This window comes from Papio anubis, chromosome 5 (assembly GCF_008728515.1).
Source record: "Papio anubis isolate 15944 chromosome 5, Panubis1.0, whole genome shotgun sequence".
NCBI lineage: Eukaryota > Metazoa > Chordata > Mammalia > Primates > Cercopithecidae > Papio > Papio anubis.
Window position 1 is genome coordinate 125,160,863 of NC_044980.1, and position 21,289 is coordinate 125,182,151.

At 42.4% G+C, this 21,289-nt stretch overlaps 2 protein-coding genes and 1 long non-coding RNA gene across 16 annotated transcripts in view; 2 read left to right on the plus strand and 1 right to left on the minus strand.

Annotated features, from left to right (window-relative positions):
- Positions 1 to 1,549, plus strand: part of SLC22A5 (solute carrier family 22 member 5) — a 25,429-nt gene extending 23,880 nt beyond the window's left edge. For 2 of the 3 annotated variants that reach the window (XM_017959342.3, XM_021939163.2), the window contains one exon: positions 137 to 1,549. In XM_017959342.3, the coding sequence (XP_017814831.1) occupies positions 137 to 224 (88 nt within the window). In that variant the 3' untranslated portion in view covers positions 225 to 1,549. The remainder of the gene's footprint in view (positions 1 to 136) is intronic. The other variant, NM_001168756.1, reaches the window with a different exon arrangement.
- On the minus strand, positions 1,159 to 13,937 carry LOC116275029. Its single transcript, XR_004183996.1, has 2 exons — positions 13,726 to 13,937; positions 1,159 to 2,094 (listed from the first exon to the last, which is right to left on the minus strand). It is a non-coding gene; the product is annotated as an uncharacterized LOC116275029 (long non-coding RNA).
- Positions 9,058 to 21,289, plus strand: part of LOC101014638 — a 141,697-nt gene continuing 129,465 nt past the window's right edge. For 5 of the 12 annotated variants that reach the window (XR_002522732.2, XM_031666785.1, XM_009209054.4 and 2 more), the window contains exon 1: positions 9,062 to 13,069. Coding sequence is in view for 11 of the 12 variants with exons in the window: in XM_031666785.1 (XP_031522645.1) it covers positions 12,668 to 13,069 (402 nt within the window). In the remaining variant the exon portion in view is untranslated. Of the gene's footprint in view, positions 13,070 to 21,289 lie in introns of all 12 variants that reach the window. The other 7 variants (XM_031666786.1, XM_017959854.3, XM_031666787.1 and 4 more) reach the window with 5 other exon arrangements.

Here is a 21,289-nt window from a genome sequence, read left to right on the forward strand (position 1 = left end):
GAGGCTAGAAGAAACCTTTCAGAATCTGCTGCAGGATTCTCTTCCCAGGGAAGATATCCTCAGTTCTTGTTTGTTTGGAGACTAGGAGGCATCTTTTTAAAATGTGTTACTGACATATTTTTGCTTGTTTTTATAGAATGAAACACAGAAAAACTCCAAGTCACACAAGGATGTTAAAAGATGGTCAAGAAAGGCCCACAATCCTTAAAAGCACAGCCTTCTAACACAGCTTCCAGTAAGGGGGAAACTGAAAAGGAAAGACTGTCTTGCCAGAAATGGCCAGCTTGTGCAGACTCCGAGTCCTTCAGTGACAAAGGCCTTTGCTGTTTATCCTCTTGATCTGTGTCTGACTTGCTCATGGATGGGCACCCACACTCAGAGGCTACATATGGTCCTAGAGCACCACCTTCCTCTAGGGACACTGTGGCTACCTATAGACAACTTCATCTAAGTCCTATTACAATGATAGACTCAGCATCTCCGAAGAAGTTAATTTTTCACTAGAACCAGTGAGATCTGGAGGAATGTGAGAAGCATACGCTAAATTTACATTTTAATTTTAGACTACTTGAAAAGGCCCCTAATAAGGCTAGAGGTCTAAGTCCCCTGCCCCTTTTCCCACTCCCCTCTAATGGTGAACTTTAGAGGAAAAGGAAGTAATTGCACAAGGAGTTTGATTCTTACCTTTTCTCAGTTACAGAGGACATTAACTGGATCATTGCTTCCCCAGGGCAAGAGAGCACAGGGCTAGGGAAAGTGAAAGGTAATGAAGATGGAGCAGAATGAGCAGATGCAGATCACCGGCAAGTGCATTGATGTGTGAGCTCTTAGACCACTCAGCATGATGACTGAGTAGCGTTGTTTACATCTGATCAAAGCACTGGGCTTGTGCAGGCTCATAATAAATGCACCATTGAATCTACTATTCTTGTTTTCCACTGCTGTGGAAACCTCCTTGCTACTATAGCGTCTTATGTATGGTTTAAAGGAAGTTTATCAGGTGAGAGAGATGAGCAATCTTGTCTTTTCTCTCAAAGCTGTAACGTGGGTTTTATTGTTTGTTTGTTGTTGTATCCTTTTCTCCTTAAGTTATTTGCCCTTCAGAATACACTTGGGAAAGGCTGGTTCCTTAGCCTGCTGGTTTGTGTCTTTTTTTTTAAAAAACACAGAATCACTCTGGCAATTGTCTGCAGCTGCCACTGGTGCACGGCCTTACCAGCCCTAGCCTCTAGCACTTCTCTAAGTGCCAAAAACAGTGTCATTGTGTGTGTTCCTTTTTTGATACTTAATCATGGGAGGATATTACAAAAAAGAAATTTAAATTGTGTTCACGGTCTTTCAGAGTAGCTCACTTTAGTCCTGTAACTTTATTGGGAGATATTTTGTGTTCAGTGTAATTGTCTTCTCTTTGCTGATTATGTTACCATGGTACTCCTAAAGCATATGCTTCACCTGGTTAAAAAAGAACAAACATGTTTTTGTGAAAGCTACTGAAGTGCCTTAGGAAATGAGAAAGTTTTAATAAGTAAAATGATTTTTTAAATAACAGCAACTGCCTAGAATCTTTATTTCTAGAATTTAGTGAGCCTGTGCCACACTGTCACCTGCCTTTTCTCTGTATCAGCTTGGGTTAATTCTAGCAATGGTTGGGATTAAGATTAAGATTTGATTCTTGTGAACTAGAATTCTTCATTTCATTAATTGACTATGGGCTGAGCCAGCCTTCTTGCACAAATGTTGTAGTTTGGGTTCCATTGAAAGTAGAGCCCGAGACAAGTGCTTCTGTGCAGTTAAGCAGTTTATGCTTTGGGGACAGGATTCCAGGGAGCAGGAATAAAGGACAAAAGGAGGAGAACAGAGAAGGAGGGAGGCTGAATAGGATGCATTTTCAGGTTGACTAGCACCAAGGGCAGGGATGTTCCATCCAGTAAGGACTGTAAAAGAAGCTTATGAAATGCATCTCAATACCATCTGTACCATGAGTAAAAGGGGGAAGCATTTCTTTGTTGGCACCCATTTGTCAAAGGCAGCCCACACGTGTCAGCTCCCTACATTTCCAGGCTGCACATGCACGAGTCCCAGATAAGTTCTGTCCTGTGGGTAGAAAGCAAGAGAGAATACATTGCAGGGCCGAAGTAGGGGTTGCCAGAGCCCATGAGAACTGGTCACTGCAACAGTGACTGGAGTAAGTGGTGGGCTGAGAGGATTGGGGGTTGAGTGTGGTGCAAGAGAGGTGTCTAAATCTATATACAATTTGCACAGGGCACTTCGGGCTAGAAGGTGTGGACGGACCTGGGTAAAAAGCTCCAGTGTTGGATAGAAACTCAAGGGCATGTTGCATAACAAAACAAGGAGCATCAAACTTGGCGGGGGAAGGCAGGCAGCACGTCTTCTGGAACACTGTTGGCTTCTCCACTCTCCTCAAACATGGTTCTGTGCTGGGTTACTGATTAACTGTCTTCCCAGGGGCTCTAGAATCTGAATTGCAGTTCTGTCTACCCATTATCGTGTAGCACGAGTGAATAGTTTCTTCATTTTCTCTCTTATTCTCAATGCCACTGATTCCAGTCATTTGTGGCCTTCTGAGGGCAAAAACCATAATTACCTGAATGCTTAGAGGTCTTCATGTGGTGGGGCAATAGCCCAAGTCACTTCCAGGGTTGAGCCAAGCATGTAGAAATCCAAGTGCTCTGTCTAAGCCTGTTGGATTCATGTGTGGTTTGTTTCCTTTAGAGCCATGACTTTGGGAAGACTGACTGTGTTATCAGACCAAGGATCTCCTCCCCTCCAGGAGAGAGGTATACACAAACTGTAGCCACAGGGGCAGAGTTGGTGAGTGATGAGGTGTTCAGTTAATGTGTATAACAACTAGAAACCAGCATACTCACAGAAATATGAAGGACAAAGAAAAGGAGGTGGAGGAACAAACCAGATTCTCTTAAAAACCAGTTTCCTGCCACAGATCAAAGTAAAGGCAAAGATTTGCTGTATCATCTTTTCCTATTCTTGGAAACTAGTTCTTATCTCTGTCAGGGTTCCCTGAACATTCTCATGGATTCCAGAAGGCTGTTGTTTGTCAAAGAGAATTATTCTGCTTAATACCTGGTCTAGGTGATGGGTGCTTGGAACTCAGCTCTGCACCAAGCAGACCTAATAGACATCTACAGAACTCTCCACCCCAAATCAACAGAATATACATTCTGCTCAGCACCACATCACACTTATTCTAAAATTGAACACATAATTGGAAGTAAAGCACTCCTCAGCAAATGTAAAAGAACAGAAATTATAACAAACTGTCTCTCAGATCACAGTGCAATCAAACTAGAACTCAGGATTAAGAAACTCACTCAAAACTGCACAACTACATGGAAACTGAACAACCTGCTCCTGAATGACTACTGGGTACATAAAGAAATGAAGGCAGAAATAAAAATGTTCTTTGAAACCAATGAGAACAAAGACACAATGTACCAGAATCTCTGGAACACATTTAAAGCAGTGTATAGAAGGAAATTTATAGCACTAAATGCCCACAAGAGAAAGCAGGAAAGATCTAAAATCGACACCCTAACATCACAATTAAAAGAACTACAGAAGCAAGAGCAAACACATTCAAAAGCTAGCAGAAAGCAAGAAATAACTAAGATCAGAGCAAAACTGAAGGAGATAGAGACAGAAAAACCCTTCAAAAAAATCAGTGAATCCAGGAGCTTGTTTTTTGAAAAGATCAACAAAATTGATAGACCGCCAGCAAGACTAATAAATAATAGAAGAGGGAAGAATCAAATAGACACAATAAAAAATTATAAAGGGGATATCACCACCAATCCCACAGAAATACAAACTACCATCAGAGAATACTTTAAACACCTCTATGCAAATAAACTAGAAAATTTAGAAGAAATGGATAAATTCCTGGACACATACACCTTCCCTAGACTAAACCAGGAAGAAGTTGAATCTCTGAATAGACCAATAACAGGCTCTGAAATTGAGGCAATAATTAATAGCCTACCAACCAAAAAAAGGCCAGGACCAGACAGATTCACAGCCAAATTCTACCAGAGGTACAAAGAGGAGCTGGTACCATTTGTTCTGAAACTATTCCAATCAATAGAAAAAGAGGGAATCCTCCCTAACTCATTTTATGAGGCCAGCATCATCCTGATACCAAAGCCTGGTAGAGACACAACAAAAAAGGAGAATTTTACACCAGTATTCCTGATGAAAGGCGGTGCGAAAATCTTCAGTAAAATACTGGCAAACCAAATCCAGTAGCACATCAAAAAGCTCATCCACCACGATCAAGTCGGCTTCATCCCTAGGATGCAAGGCTGGTTCAACATACACAAATCGATAAATGTAATCCATCACATAAACAGAACCAATGATAAAAAACACATGATTATCTCAATAGATGCAGAAAAGGCCTTTGACAAAATTCAAAAGCCCTTCATGCTAAAAACTGTCAATAAACTAGGTATTGATGGAATGTATCTCAAAATAATAAGAGCTATTTATGACAGACCCACAGCCAATATCATACTGAATGGGCAAAAACTGGAAACATTCCCTTTGAAAACCGGCACGAGACAAGGATGCCCTCTCTCACCACTCCTATTCAACATAGTGTTGGAAGTTCTGGCCAGGGCAATCAGGCAAGGGAAAGAAATAAAGGGTATTCAATTAGGAAAAGAGGAAGTCAAGTTGTCCCTGTCTGCAGATGACATGATTGTATATTTAGAAAACCCTATCATCTCAGCCTAAAATCTCCTTAAGTTGATAAACAACTTCAGCAAAGTCTCAGGATAGAAAATCAATGCGGAAAAATCACAAGCATTCCTATACACCAATAACAGACAAACAGCCAAATCATGATTGAACTCCCATTCACAATTGGTACAAAGAGAATAAAATACTAGGAATCCAACTTACAAGGGATGTGAAGGACCTCTTCAAGGAGAACTACAAACCACTGCTCAATGAAATAAAAGAGGACACAAACAAATGGAAGAACATTCCATGCTCATGGATAGGAAGACTCAATAACGTGAAAATGACCATACTGCCCAAGGTAATGTGTAGATTCAATGCCATCCCCATCACGCTACCAATGACTTTCTTCACAGCATTGGGAAAAAAACTACTTTAAAGTTCATATGGAACCAAAGAAGAGCCCGCATAGCCAAGACAATCCTAAGCAAAAAGAACAAAACTGGAGGCATCACGCTGCCTGACTTCAAGCTATACCACAAGACTACAGTAACCAAAACAGCATAATACGGGTACCAAAACAGATATATAGATCAATGGAACAGAACAGAGGCCTCAGAAATAACACCACACATCTATAACCATCTGATCTTTGCCAAACCTGACAAAAACAAGAAATGGGGAAAGGAATCCCTATTTAATAAACGGTGCTGGGAAAACTGGCTAGCCATATGTAGAAATCTGAAACTGGATCCCTTTCTTACGCCTTATACAAAAATTAATTCAAGATGAATTGAAGACTTAAATGTTAGACCTAAAACCATAAAAACCCTAGAAGAAAACCTAGGCATTCAGGACATAGGCATGGGCAAGGACTTCATGAATAAAACACCAAAAGCAATGGCAACAAAAGCCAAAATTGACAAATGGGATTTAATTAAACTACAGAGCTTCCACACGGCAAAAGAAACTACCATCAGAGTGAACAGGCAATCTACAGAACGGGAGAACATTTTTGCAATCTACCCATCTGAAAAAGGGCTAATATTCAGAATCTACAAAGAACTTAAACAAATTTCCAAGAAAAAAACAAACAGGGGCAAAGTACATGAACAGACACTTCTCAAAAGAAGACATTTATGCAGCCAATAGACTCATGAAAAAATGCTCATCATCACTGGTCATCAGAAAAATGCAAATCAAAACCACAATGAGATACCATCTAATGCCAGTTAGAAGGGCGATTATTAAAAAGTCAGGAAACAACAGATGCTGCAGAGGATGTGGAGAAATAGGAACGCTTTTACACCATTGGTGGGACTGCAAATTAGTCCAACCATTGTAGAAGACAGTGTGGCGATTCCTCAAGGATCTAGAACCAGAAATACCATTTGACCCAGCGATCCTATTACTGGGTATATACCCAAAGGATTATAAATCATGCTACTATAAAGACACATGCACACGTATGTTTATTGTGGCACTATTCACAATAGCAAAGACTTGGAACCAACCCAGTTGCTCATCAATGATAGACTGGATTAAGAAAATGTGGCACATATATACCATGGAATATGATGCAGCCATAAAAAAGGATGAGTTCATGTCCTTTGCAGGAACATGGATGAAGCTGGAAACCATCATTCTCAGCAAACTATCACAAGGACAGAAAACCAAACACCACATGGTCTCACTCATAGGTGGAAATTGAACAATGAGAACACATGGACACAGGGTGGGGAACATTACACACCAGGGCCTGTCGGTGGGTGGCAGCTGAGGGAAGGATAGCATTAGGAGAAATACCTAATGTAAATGATGAGTTGATGGGTGCAGCAAACCAACATGGCACATGTATACCTAATGTAACAAACCTGCACATTGTACACATGTACCCTAGAACTTAAAGTATTTTTTTAAAAAAATGCTAAAGGGCCAGGCGCAGTGGCTCATGCCTATAATCCCAGCACTTTGGGAGGCCAAGGCAAGCAGATCACCTGAGGTTAGGAGTTCGAGACCAGGTTGGTCAACATGGTGAAACTCTGCCTCTACTAAAAATACAAAAATTAGCCAGGCTGGTGGCACATGTCTGTAATCCCAGCTACTTGGGAGTCTGAGGCACGAGAATTGCTTGAACTAGGGAGGCAGAGGTTGCAGTGAGCTGAGATTGAGCCACTGCACTCCAGTCTGGACAACAGAGCAAGGAGACTCCATCTCAAAAAAAAAAAAAAAAAAAAAAAAGCTAAAGGGAATCTTTCAGGCTAAAATGAAAGGACACTAGCCAGTAACTTGAATACTTGAATCTGCATGAAGGAATAATGAACATGGGGAGAGGTAGCTACCTAAGTAAATATAAAGGGCAGTATTAATTTTTTTCCTAACCTTTCTTTTTTTAAAAGACAACTGCATAAAGCAATAATTAAAATTTAGGTTGATGAGCATACAATATATAAAGATGTAATTTGTGGAAATATAATATAAAGGGGATAGAGCTGAATAAGAACAAAGTGTTTGTATAATATTGAAATTAATCTAAACTAGGTTGTTACAAATCAATATATGAATTGTAATCTCCAGGGCAATTATTAAGAAAACAAATAAATAATATATACTTTAAAAGATACAGATTTAGAATTATCCTAGAAAATATGGATTTAACACAAAAGAAAGCAGTAATGAAGGAATTGAGGAGGAAAAAAGATAAAAGGCATAGAAAACAAATAGCAAAATGGCAGGAGTAAGTCCTTTTCAGTAATTATATTAAATGTAACTCTTCAATTAAAAGGCAGAGATTTGCCAAATAGATTTTAAAATCATGATACAACTATTATGATGTCTACAAGAGTTTCAATTTAGATTCAAAGACACAAATAGGTTGAAAATTAAAAGATGTGAAAGATCTTCCATACAAATAACCAAAAGAGAGTTTGAATGGCTATATTAATATCAGACAAATAGACTTTAACACGAAACTTAGACAAAGAAGGTCATTAGATTACGATAAAAGGGTCTAACCTTCACATATTTTTAATGCATTTCAACTCCTGATATGACACACTTTTAGCTTTCTATTTCTCCTTGACACTCCTGCCTCCATCCATACGTTGTCCTCCTTCATCTCTGACTATCCTAATTCTATTCATGTTCAAGGTTTACCCCATGACATCCTCTTTCTTGGAGGCACTATGTCTTTGGCTAAGTGCACAGACCCAGAGCAGATAAGCATGTGATCCAAAAGTAGATGTCTTCACTTACTAGCTCTATAACTTTGGGGAAGTCACTTAACTTTTTTGAGACTGTTTCCTTAACTGTAAAATTCCTTACCTATATCAGGTTTCTATAAAGATTAAATTAGATCTTGCATGTAAATTATAATGTAATTATTGACCTACAAATAATTAATCCTTATCATATTATGCTTGGTTCCATGAGGGAAATTGTAACTACCTTTGGGGGAAAAGACAGGCTTATCCCTAAGGTGCTTAAGTAGTACACTCACTGTACATTTGGTAGTTTAAAAAAAAAAAAATTTAACAAATACTTTCACTCATTCATCCTTGAATGAGAGAGAGAGTCCTCAGGAAAACATCATTCATGAAGCCCACACCTACTTCTTTCTCTTTTTAGACCAAGCAGACTAATAGTATCTGGGCTTCCTGACAGCTTGGGAACAAAGCATGTAAACTCGCCTACTGTCAGCCTCCACACCAACATGAGATGGATATGGGCTGCCTGGGGTGTGCAGTTGGTGAAGGAAATGCTATACTTGACTATGAGAGAGCGCCATGTTCAAATATTCATGTAGTACTCATGATTTGTGTTCAAGCCTCCTTCCATGGGAAGAACCAGCGGTAGACCTGAAGAGCTCTGCCTTCAGACAGATGATTCACTCAGAACAGGTTGCTGGTGACTGAACCTCAGTGACAGGGTCATCCTTTGTCACCCAGCTCTCCAAGGGCACCTTGCTCACGGAGGCTAAGCTCAGAGTGAAAGTGCCTTTTGGAGTGCTAGCTTCTTTCTACCAACAATGATAGATTTCCATCTGTGCTGCCAAACGGGTAAGTTCTTTCCTCAAGGAGCACTTATAAAAGACGACTTCCAGGCTGGGTGCAGTGACTCACGCCCATAATCCCAGCACTTTGGGAGGCCGAGGTGGGTGGATCACCTGAGGTCTGGAGTTCGCAACCAGCCTGGCCAACATGATGAAACCCCGTCTCTACTAAAAAAATACAAAAATTAGCTGGGTGTGGTGGTGCACACCTGTAATCCCAGCTACTTGGGAGGCTGAAGCAGGAGAATCACTTGAACCTGGGAGGCAGAGATTGCAGTGACCTGAGACCGCACCATCACACTCCAGCCTGGGGAAGAAGAGCGAAACTCCATCTCAAACAAACAAACAAAAAAAAAGACTTCCTTTTGCCAGAAAACTAAGGCCCCCGCAAAGCAAAATTATTTCCCTTTGGCTGTTCAGGAACAATTGCTCATCCCCTTTTGATTTTTTGACTTTTAACTCCTCCTCAAGGAAGTTAAAGGATGTTTTTTGCTATTGGTAGGTTGCACTTTTCTAGAGGGAAATAGTTCTAATATTGAGATCTAAACTGAGAATTGCTGATTATCCATGGAACAAGCATTTTATAAACAAGACCAGACCCTAGCTCCCACAGAGGACATGGTTGATAGCTTAGTACCAAAGCACAAGCATTATCTTCTGAGTGCGAAAGCAGATATGGAGCTTCCTTGCCCACCTGACACCTGAGCCAACATGTGCAGAATTGGAGCCTTCCAAAACTTGGGCCTTTTCCAAGGTTCTCCAAGTCAAGGAAGGGCATCATTGTGTCAGCTTGGGTCCTCCTAGAGCAGACACCAACGTGGAATTAAACCTGGAAGAGTTTATTGGGGAAAATGCGTATGAAGAATAAAGAGGAGCAGAAGCAAGAGTAAACAGAAAGAGCCTTACACCGTAATGCAGGTCTGACCCCTGTGAAAGAGGAGAGGGAAGGTGGGAGGAGTAGATAGGAAGAGCCTCAGACTGCAGAGCCACTCTGAGAAAGTGCTGGCCAGGATGACAGAAAGCCCCAGAGTACAGGTGGCCTATTAGAGGAGTTTCGCCTCTGGCATTCTCTCTTATAGCGTCAAATGCATCCTGTAGCATTTAGGATGGCATTCTATATTTGACCAATTATTTGATTGTTTTATTACCTCACTCAAGAGTGTTTCCCGAGGGCAGAGACCACATTTATTTTTGCTCGTCACTGAATCCCCAGCATTAGCAGGGTGGCTGCATTTTGAGGTTGCCACAGAATATTTGTTGAATGAAGTATCTAAAAGGGTTATTTTTTTCATTTTTATCTGAATCACACATCAAGTATTTTTTTTCCTAACCAGTGACTCCTAAGTTATATGCTGCTTGCACCATGCTTTCATTCCATTTATATCATTCTTCAGCTGTGTTGTGTGATCGTCAGCTGTGCCCCGCCCCCCAACCCTCCATTGCCCGCTTCTGTAGTAAAGTCTTTTGGGACTGGCCTTGGACTTGGACTTTTGCTTCTTTTGTGTCTTCATTGACTATCAGTGCAGGCCTGGATAAAGTGCTTGTTGCAGAACTTGCTACTGCACAAACTTTTGTTCCAGGGTTAGATCAGGAAGGGTAGTAAGGAAAACAGCTGTCTCCAAAAGGTGGGATAGAACGCTGTCCTTTAGAAGTTAAATTATAAATCAAGCCAATCAGAGCAAAGACACAAAATGTCTCCATAAAGAAAAATAAGGGCTGCAAGACCTTACTGGGTAACATTACTCAGTAATGCCTTGCTCTATCTAAAAATGTATCCATCTGAGGAGGGGCGGCCTGGGTACCCTGATAAAGAGAGCCTCATCGAAACAAACAGATGGTGTCCACCAGACCCCATCTAGGGAGAACAGCAGGCCAGGCCAGCAGGGATGAGTGAACAGTCCTCCCTACAGGTTTTGACCTGTGTTGTGGAAAACGACATCCCACATTGCCCAAGCCTGATATCGTTAACCATTTAAGTCAGACAATTCACTCTTCTGATTCTGATTTTAGGCTCACTAAGCCACCTACTGACTACTGGGCTCCAAACTGCATGGCTACAAGAAGAGAATATACTTTTCAGGTGGCCTCAAGTTCTGTGTTCCTGACAGTCTTGCTTCTAACAGGAATGGCTAAGCTGCAGATTTTGGGGTCAGATGGCCTTGATTCAAACCCTGCCACTAACATACATAGTAACTATGTGACCTTGGGATTTCCTTCATCTTTTGTTCTCCCAAGTGAAAAATAAATAGGTTATAATATACCACATGATAGTAGGGAGAATTAAATGAGGTAATGCATGTAATGCATTTAGCATAGCACTTCTCTAGCAAACAGTGAATGAAATCAATAAATTGGTATTCTGACTTCATGCAACAGTGCTAATCAACTATGGAACACTGGAAGTCAGATGAGATTTTTGGTCCCACAAAGTCAAGGACAAAACCTTGGGAAGTCGCCAAGATGAAAGACTTCAGGCCGGCCTTCACCTCCTGATGCTCTCTGTTCACATGTGTGATGTCTATAAAAGGTAACCAGGATTTGGCTTATCTTCTTATATCTCTTCCATCTTTTCCTGATCTTCATCTTCCCAAACATAGTTTTTATGCAGAAGCAGATTTAACTCTACTTTGCTATCTTGTAGTCAAGAATTGTCCTATAAGGAGGAAGAGTCTCCAAGATTTGCCTTTTTTGTTTCGTTTTTCTTTTTCCTTCATACTACAGACTAAAAGTATCATCTTCTGGACAGAGAAACAGGCTGTTGTTTTTCTAAGGTCATCATTTGGACTGCCCCACTTTCCCACCTGCTCTTGAGGGAACTATTGCAAGGACACATACAAGCCCCTACATCAGTCACAGACCAGGGCCTCCATCTTGCAGGGAATGTGCCCAAATTACAAACAGGTAAACCAAAGTGACTCTAGGCAGATTTAATAGTTTATTTTGGTTTCTTGTTCCAGTTATAACAGACTGCTCTATGTTTGCTCTATGGCAAAAACTTTTATGTTTGCTCTGCAACAAACGTACACACAGGGCAAATTGTGTTTGGAGTATGGTGTCTTGCCAATGTTTTCTAAAAGCAAGTGAATAGAAATGCTTGCAAAAGTATTTTCAGACCTCAGTGGCCAGCGCTGAACACTGCTGTAGGAATGTCCATCAAATGTTGTGGCCGTGCTCTGCTCTAACAAAAACCTGGTTCCGTGGCATAATTGTAGGGGCTGTCAGGCTAAGTTTGAGACACCTTCCAAAAAAAAATTTCAGGGCTTCCTCAGTCTTTAAACTCCAGAAAATATTGTCCAAACTTTGACAACTAACCTGTTATCATGGAGATAGCTCCAAGTTGACGCACTGGCCACTGGAGAATGTCTATCAAGCATCCAGGTAAATAATGACTTGGTTGCTGCCCTCAAGGAACCTACCTAGAGGCTGACAGAAAATTTTAAGTATTTTTTCCTTCTATTGTTCATTCCTAAAATTCTGGCGGTAGGTATGATTATTATTCCCATCCCACAAGGGAAGTAACTAAGTCTAACTACTTGAATATTTTGTCCCAAATCACTAACAATAAGAGATGGCCAGACACTGAACCCTGGAATCTCTAAATGTTTACATATTGATGGGCACTGCTTAGACCAGGGAGTCCAAACCATAGGCCTGCTGTTCCAGTTTAGGAGGGACCCCCATTTCACCGAGATCATTGACTTTTGGGTTCTCCGCTGACCCCAGATAAGATGCCTGGTACCTCGTGGTCAAGTCCCCTCCAACGGGGACTCCTCTGAGGCTTGGTCCCAGCTGCTCAGGCTGGCACCCGCCTCCTCAGGCCAGAGCCCAAAGCGCCGCAAGCGGTCAGTTCCCGGGCCGGCTGCCAGCCACAGGCCCAAGTAAACGCTGAATGAAGGGCAGATGGAGGAACCTGTCCCGGTCCGGCGAGAGCGCCGCGGGCGCCTTTCCGCTTACCGCGGGCCTGCCCAGCCTCCCGTCCAGCCCGGGCCCGGGTCCCGCCGAGGCAGGTGTGCGCGGCGGACTAGCTCTCGGGCACTCGGTGGGACCGAGCTCCACCCCGAACGCCACCGGGCAGGCCACGCGCAGACCCGAGCCCGGGGCCCCCGCCTCTGGCTGCCGGCCCGCGCTCGGCCCCGGTCCCGCCTCCCGGAGGTTTTCGCTTTCGTTTTCCTGCCGATGTCGTTGAGGAAAATGAAAGTGGTTGTGTCCAGGACTGGCGCAGCTGCCGTTCCCGGCGAGGGGCGCAGAATGCGGCGGCGGCCAGCCTGGAGCGCGGGTCCTGGGGCGCCCGCGCAGGGCGAGGTAAGCGCAGCCCCTTCGCCTCCGCCTCGCGGGCTCCTCCTTGCGGACCCGGCGGGCCCGACGCCAGGCGGTTGACCGGGGCAGGGTCTGGGGTTCTGCCGTGGGGGCGGGGAGGGCCTGAGACGCGGCACCCCTGGGTTTCGTGGCTTTGAGCCTGCAGGGCGGGCTGGAAGACCTGGGAGGCCTCGGACAAGCGTGCCAAGGGGCTAGCAGCCCGGGGTCGAGCTGGGACCGTGACAAGTCGGGCCACCTGAGCACACCTTTCCTTTTTGTGGAGCACCGACCTCCCTGGGTGTTGGTAAAAATCAAAAGTGGGAGGGTGTACTTAAAATACCGAGCAGAATGCCTAACCTGAGCTCATAATCTACTCCCTCTGACCTGTCAGACTCATTTTTCCCACTGAGCCCTACCCCATCCCTCGTGTAGTTTGCGTAAGTTTCCTAGATCTGGTGCACCTGGGGGCGCTTGGGGTGCCTTCCAAGTGTTCCCTGACCGAGCAAGCTGGCAGCTCATCTCCCTTGATCACAGGCATGGAGAGCAACTAGGCCACGATGGGGCCCCATTGCCCCGGCCTTGTCCATGTGAAGTCAGGGCCTCACTCTGCTGGGGCCCCCATCCCAGGGCTAGCATAGATGGTCAGGGATAGGTGCACTCACAGAAGGAGTCCTTCCCAGACCGGGAAATTTCCAGTCCACTGCATCTGCCAGCAGAAACATGAAAGATGCGTGCCACCTTGTCTTTGTCCTTCGTCAAGTATAGACAACTCATTCTTGGTATGCAGGAAGGGGTTCCCCCCGCCAGCGCTGTGGAAACAGCCCCTGCCCTTAAGGCGTTCCCCATCCCCTGACGAGAGAAAATATGTATTCAAGTTACCCATAAGGCAGGTTGTGCAGAACAAGGACAGATGAGTGAAAGAGCTAAGAGCTGAGAGTAAAGTGACTAAATCATCAGGCACTTAACTTACATTTAAGTAACGTCAGCTTTTGCAGGCCAATACCAAGAATCCCCTTTAAGTCAATTTTTGTCTCAATAATAATGAATTCAACCTAATCACACAGATCTGATCATAAGACCCATTACTGAAACAAAACTTGAATGATCTTAACTTTGATAAAACCATCTGAATTTGACAAAGATGGTCTAAGGTCCTAAGTTTTAAAACATGGGGTCCCCCGCTGCTCTACCCCAGGACAGTGTTGAGTACTGATTGCTTTTAGAAAATGTTGCTGTTGCTGGGCACGGTGGCTCACGCCTGTAATCCTAGCACTTCAGGAGGCCGAGGCGGCAGATTACTTGAGATTGGGAGTTTGAGACCAGCCTGATCAACACGGAGAAACCCCATCTTTACTAAAAATACAAAATTAGCCGGGCGTCATGGCACATGCCTGTAATCCCAGCTACCGGGAGGCTGAGGCAGGAGAATCGCTTGAACCTGGGAGGTGGAGGTTGCAGTGAGCCAAGATCGCGTCACTGCACTCCAGCCTGGGCAACAAGAGCTAAACTCCATCTAAAAAAAAATCAAATAAAGAAAATGCTGCTGTTTTCGTGAGCCAGAAAATTAGATGCACTTCTGTTCACATTCCATTGGCAAGAACTAGTGTCATGGCTCTCACCTAATTGTAAGGTGGCTGGGAAATGTAGTCTGGTGGTGTTCCCAGGAGGAAGAGAACAGAGAGACTGGTGAGTACTCGTAACCTCTTCCACAATCGACTAATGTAGTGAATTACTTTATCATGATGTATTTGTAATATACTTTTGCATTTGATTAGGTAATATTTAGGAGTTTAACATCCATGTTTTTAAGTGAAACTATCCTGTATTTTTATTTGTACAGTCCATATTTAACATTTCAAAATTAAGTAACCTTAAGTTGGGCAATGTTTTCTCTTTTTTTCTATCTTCTAAAGCAACTCCATTAAGATAGAGATTTTCTGCTCCTTGGAAGTTAGTAGAAGGCACTTGTAAAATGTTCTGGGTCTGAAACTCTATGGGGAAGAGGTTTCAAAATTATTTGAGTCTCTTAAGTAGTTATACACATTTTTTGTGCCAAATTTGGTAATTTTTATTTTCTAGGAATGTATTCATTTCATCTGTATTTTCAAATGTGTTATCATGTATTTATATTATTCTTTATACATTTTAAAACGTCTGTTTTATTTGTCATTTCTTCCTTTTTCTGTAATCTCATTATTTGAAAATCTTGTGTCAGTTATTCTTGATCAGTCTCACTAGAGGTTTGTCTACTTTCAAGTAAATACTTCGAGTTTTGTTAACCACCTTTTTTTTGGTCCTCTATGTCCTCTATTTCACTGATCCTGCCCTTACGTTTAGTATTCCGTTTTATTACGTTTATTATTACATTTATTTTTTCATGTTCCTTTGGTCATGTGCTTTTGTAATAGATTCAAACAGTGTAGACATTTGTAAAGTGAGACAGGAAGGTCCATTTCAGCCTCTATAGGCAACCACAGATATCATATTGGGGTGTGTTTTTCTGGACCCTTTCCTATGCTTATACAAATATTTTCCTACAACTTTCTAAACTGAAACTCATGGGCCTCTTTCTATGGTGTATACACACACATATGCATACATACACACACACACATCCATTAAAGTGGAATATGTAACATAATTTATCCATTTTCCATTCATGGGCATTTAGGGTGAAAGTCTTGATCTTTTAATAATGGAATTTAATTCATTCTTACTTATTTTGATCACTGATAAATATGGTCTTATTTTTGCCATCTTGTTTTGCCATGTATTTATCATGCGTTTTTTTTCCTTGTGACTCGATGGATTCATCAAAGTGTATTTGTCCTCTGTGTCTTCTTTCCTTCTTTTTATTCAGTGAGTTGGAAGTTCTATATCTTACAATAGGCCATCATTTAGTTCTTAAGCTTAGATAAACTTGTATTTTTGTCTCTCGCAAAAATCAGAACCAATAACCTCCTTCCAAATATAATTTTTTTTTTTTTTTTTTTTTTTGGAGACAGAATCTCGCTCTGTCACCCAGGCTCGAGTGCAGTGGTGCAATCTCGGCTCACTGCAACCTCCACCTCCTAGGTTCAAGCACTTCACCTGTCTCAGCCTCTTGAGTAGCTGGGACTACAGGTGTGTGCCACCATGCCCAGAAAATTTTTGTATTTTTAGTAGAAACGAGGTTTCACCATGTTGGCCAGGATGGTCTCGATCTCTTGACCTCGTGATCTGCCTGCCTCGGCCTCCCAAAGTGCTGAGATTACATAAGGATGTTTTCATGTCTCTTTTTCCTCACCTTTTCCCCACAGGCACATATACATGTAGGTATCTGCCCAGGAATAACCTGAACAATTCCAATTGTTATTAATTCTGCTTGCTTCAAAATACACTTTCCTTTTTCTATGTTAGAAATATTAACAATTGCATTAGTCTACAATCTAACCTATTTGTGCAATTGCATATTATACCAGGATAGGAAAGTTTAAACATGTATTTCTTTTAGACCTTTCATTGACTTGCTGAAAATTTGTAGTGAATTGTATCTTGAGTAATGCTTCTCTGGGTCTCTTATTTCCCAAAAGTACACTTTGGAATCCATGCAATTCTGATCCTTGTTTGACCTTTGCTGGCACAAAGGCATTCTGAAATATTTGCAAATGCTAAAGTCACTTCCTCATGTTTTACAGAGTTTACTTTAGCTTGGTGAAACCAAGTGCAATATCAGTTTGTTGTAAGCTTACCACTAACTAAAGATTCATAAAATAGCCCTGCCCTAGGGTCAGGGACTAGCTAGAGGAGCATGAAAATAGTCTTTGAAGATTCAGCTGCTGGATATTTTACACCAAAAAGCTGAAACGTTTTAACTATTTCAATATTTTGTTTATAGTACTTAATATTTGTGAACATGAAGGAAAATGGGCACTCTTATAGTAAAACCGTGGTTAAACTAACTTGGATGGTGTTTGGACTCTGGTTATCAGAAGCTCCTTAAAGTGTCCATACCTTTTATCCCAGTTCTACTTCCAAGAATATGTCCTAAGGCATATTTTCGTAAGAGGTTATTTCAGGTGGCGCAGGGTAATTCTAGTTGGGACACATTTGCCACATTGTCTAACACTGACTCACAGTGAGAAAGTTATTCCCATGCTCAATTCCTTTTCAGTCTTCTGATCAAGGGAAGGAGAAAAACTTTAGCTTGGTGCTAGCATGCCTTCAACACCTCTCTCACTAAGCCTCTCTAATCTCCCATTTTATATAAAAGAATGAGCAAAGGGAGAGCAGTATTTTGACTCTATTTTAACCACAGTATTTTTTTATTCCAATAAAACATATTATGATTGCCTTCATTTATGGCATATGATGTTGGTTTTCCACTTAAATAGGTTTGCTTTTTTTTTTTTTTTTTTTTGATACTGAGTCTTGCCCTGTTGTCCAGGCTACAGTGCAGTGGCACAATCTTGGCTCACTGCAACTTCTGCTTCATAGGTTCAAGCGATTCTCATGCCTCAGCCTCCTGAGTAGCTGGGACTACAGGCACGCACCACCACGCCTGGCTGATTTTTTGTATTTTTAGTAGAGATGGGGTTTCACCATGTTGCCCAGGCTGGTCTCGAACTCCTGAGCTCAGGCAATCCGCCTGCCTTGGTCTCCCAAAGTACTAGAATTACAGGTGTGAGCCACCATACCCAGTCAGGTTTGCTTTTAAAATACATTTGTTTAAGGACAGAAATGAGTTGATTTAAAGAGAAATGTTAAGTACATTACAGATGGTAATTAATTATAGCAAAATAGTAATGGCAATGCATGGATGTAGGAAATAGGACCTTAAGGAAATAATCAGAGCTATAGACACAGATTTATATCTAGGGATATTCCTGTAGATGAGGAGGTTCCTACCAATGGCTTATGTTACCATAAAGTTAGAAACTACTCAGTTGTTCAGCAATTAGGGATTGGTTAAGTGATTTTTTCGTACTTTCATATGATGGAATACTACCATTATGAAAAACTATATTTAATACATGGAGGATTATATACTGTTACATAAAACTGGTTATAAAAGTATATACAGTATTGTAATTTTGTTAAAAATGAAGTGAGTGTGAGTGTGTGTGTGTGTGTGTGTGTGCCTGTGCCAAAATCAATGGGGAAAAAAGACTAGAAGAAAATATTTCCAAATGTGTTATCTATGGATCATTGGACTACAGGAGTTGTTTGTGTTTTCCTATAATAGACATATGTCACTTTTGTCACCAGAAAAAACAATATATCTATTTTTAAATTAACATGCTCCTAGGCTGACAGGACTACCTGGTATTTTGTCATCTGCAGGCATTCCTGGGTCCTTTCCTGCTCTTACAATTCAGTGAGGTCTCTGTGGCCTGCTGCAACATCATGGGGAAATAGTACTGTTAAGACGTCATTGTCATCTCTCAGTACAATCCAAGGTACTTGGTTTTGGAGTGTGCATATTTATATTTTTGGAGTAGAATGGGAGAATGTTTCTAAAATTCTCTCAAATAATTTTTATTGCTTTTTCTTCTTGACAGCTCCATTAAACAGGACCAAATTAGGATCCCATTTTTTAAGTAGGTCTGGATTATTAAGCAAGAATAGAGTAGATGCTGAGTCTCCTAGTTTCTTGTTTAGTCTTTCTTTAATTTCTACATTTTCTACTGACCATGAAGTTTTTAGATGTTGGATTTAATCATGGTTCTGCATCACCTAGGTTAGAGATGTGTATATTTAAATCTGGACCCCTCTCTTCCAGAATTACAAAATCTCTGTTCATGGAAAAAAAAAAAAAAAATTGCTGCAAGACTTAATGCTTAGCAGAAATAATTGCTACCTTTTGCCTAGCAAAAATTCCCCAAGTATTCTTTCTTAGGGCTTGTTCCTGGAGACTCATGAACTTTTTTGTTGGAATGGGGTTGGCAGGTTAAGCAAGTTAATGGTGTCTGGGAGGGCTCTACAGCCCTGGTGTGAGCTTCCTCCTTCTGTAAAAGTGCTGGGCTCTAGCCAGGGTGAGCCAGCCAGGGCCTGAGCCTGAAAGAGACCTGCTGTAGCATTCCAGTACCATCTGCCAGATTGCAGTGAGACCTTTGACTGGCCGGCTCTTCCCCTGCTTGGGTCCTTCAACTCCACTCCTCTCCATCCCCACGGCCACCACTGTGGTGCAAGCTCTCACACCTCTTGACTGAACCACAGCAGTGACCTCTAGCTAGTCCCTGCCTCCCCTTGCCCTTACGTCCAATCTGGTTTTTCACAGGAGCTAGTATGTCCTATTCTCCTACTGTTGCTGTAACAAATTACCACAAAGTCAGTGCCTTAAAACAACAAAAATTTACTATTTTAGAAGTCCTGAAATTAAGGCTTTGGCAGGGCTGCATTCCTTCTGGAGGCTCTAAAGGAGAATCGTTTTGTTACTTTTTCCAGCTTCTAGAGGCCACTGCATTCCCTGGCCCAGGGCCCCTTCCTCCTCTTCGAAGCCAAGTCTTTCTCGTGCCACATCACTCTGAGGCTCCTCAGATCTCCCCCTGCCTCCCTCTTATAAGGACACTGGTGATTACATTGGGCCCACCTGGATACTCTCCAATTCTCAGGATCCTGAATCACATCTGCAATGTCCCTTTTGCCATGTAGGGGAGCATACGCACAGCCTCCAGGGATTCACACATAGACATGTTTGGCAGGGCCATTACTCAGCCTACATAGATAATCTTTTAAAAGTACACATCTAAATGCATTACTCCTCTGCCTAAGACCCTTGTGTGGTGCTCCAGTTCTCCAGGGTTAAGGCTCAAACTCCTCTTGTGGCTTGGAGTGTCATGCAAGGGTTGCCTACACTGCTTCTCCAGCCTTACCCTGCCTCCTGCCCCTGCTGACTGCCCACGATCCAGCCTGTGCACAGGGTGTGCTTTTGACAGGGACACTGCTTGATATGGTTTAGATGCATGTCTCCTCCCAATCTCTTGTTGAAATGTGATCGCCAGCATTGGAGGTGGGACCTGGTGGGAGGTGTTTGGGTCATGGGGCTGGATCCCTCATGAATGGTTTGGTACCATCCCGGAAGTAATGAGTGAGTTCTTACTCTGTTCAGGTGAGAGCTGGTTGTTTAAAGGAGCCTTGGCATCTCCTCCCCTTTCTTGCTCTTTCTTATGCCATGTGACAAGCCAGCTCCCCCTTTACCTTTCACCATGATTGTAAGCATCCTGAGGCCTGACCAGAAGCCAAGCAGATGCTGGTGCCATGCTTGTACAGTCTACAGAACTGTGAGCCAAACCTCTTTTCTTCTTTTTTTTTTTTTTTTTTGAGACGGAGTCTTGCTCTGACACCTAGGCTGGAGTGCAGTGGCATGATCTTGGCTCACTGCAACCTCTGCCTCCCCAGTTCAAGCAATTCTCCTGCCTCAGCCTCCCAACTAGCTGGGATTACAGGCATGCACCACCACACCCAGCTAATGTTTGTGTTTTTAGTAGAGACAGGGTTTCACCATGTTGGCCAGGTTGGTCCCGAACTCCTGACCTCAGATGATCCACCCGTCTCAGCCTCCCAAAGTGCTGGGATTACAAGTGTGAGCCACTGCACCCAGCCTTAAACCTCTTTTTTTTATAAATCATCCAGCCTCAGATATTCCTTTATAGCAATGCAAAATGGACTAACACATTGCTCCTCCCCACACTCCATCTCAGGCCTCCCCCTAGACGAGGTCAGGCCTCCTGGAGGTGCTCTCACAAGGACTACATGCAATTCTGCTACCACACCTATCACAGATTAACATCTGTGCATTTATTTAGGTGATTATTTGACTAATAATAAATGTTCCTCTTATGTAAGTACTCCATACAGGCAGAGACTATGTCTATTTCTTACCCATAATTGCATCCTTGGCACAGTGCCTGACATGCAGCTGTGGGCAATAAATGACATGGTTAGTAAGTCCTTGGAAATAAATGAATAAATGAATGGATATTAACAGCATTGTCATCGTGCTGTATCTCTTTTTCCTTGCTTTTTCTTCTGCTTGGCATTTGTCTCCTTTTCTATTGTTGCCTCCCTCCACTACAACAGAAGCTTCGTGAGAGCAGGGACTTTGTCTTGTGTGTTCGCTCCTCTCTTCCCAGGTCCTAGAGCAGTGTCTGGTCCATAACACTCAATGGATATTTTGGGAATGAATGTCTGCAAGATGCTGAGAATCTCTCACAGAGTTTTCATATGTGACCCCTCTTTGAAATT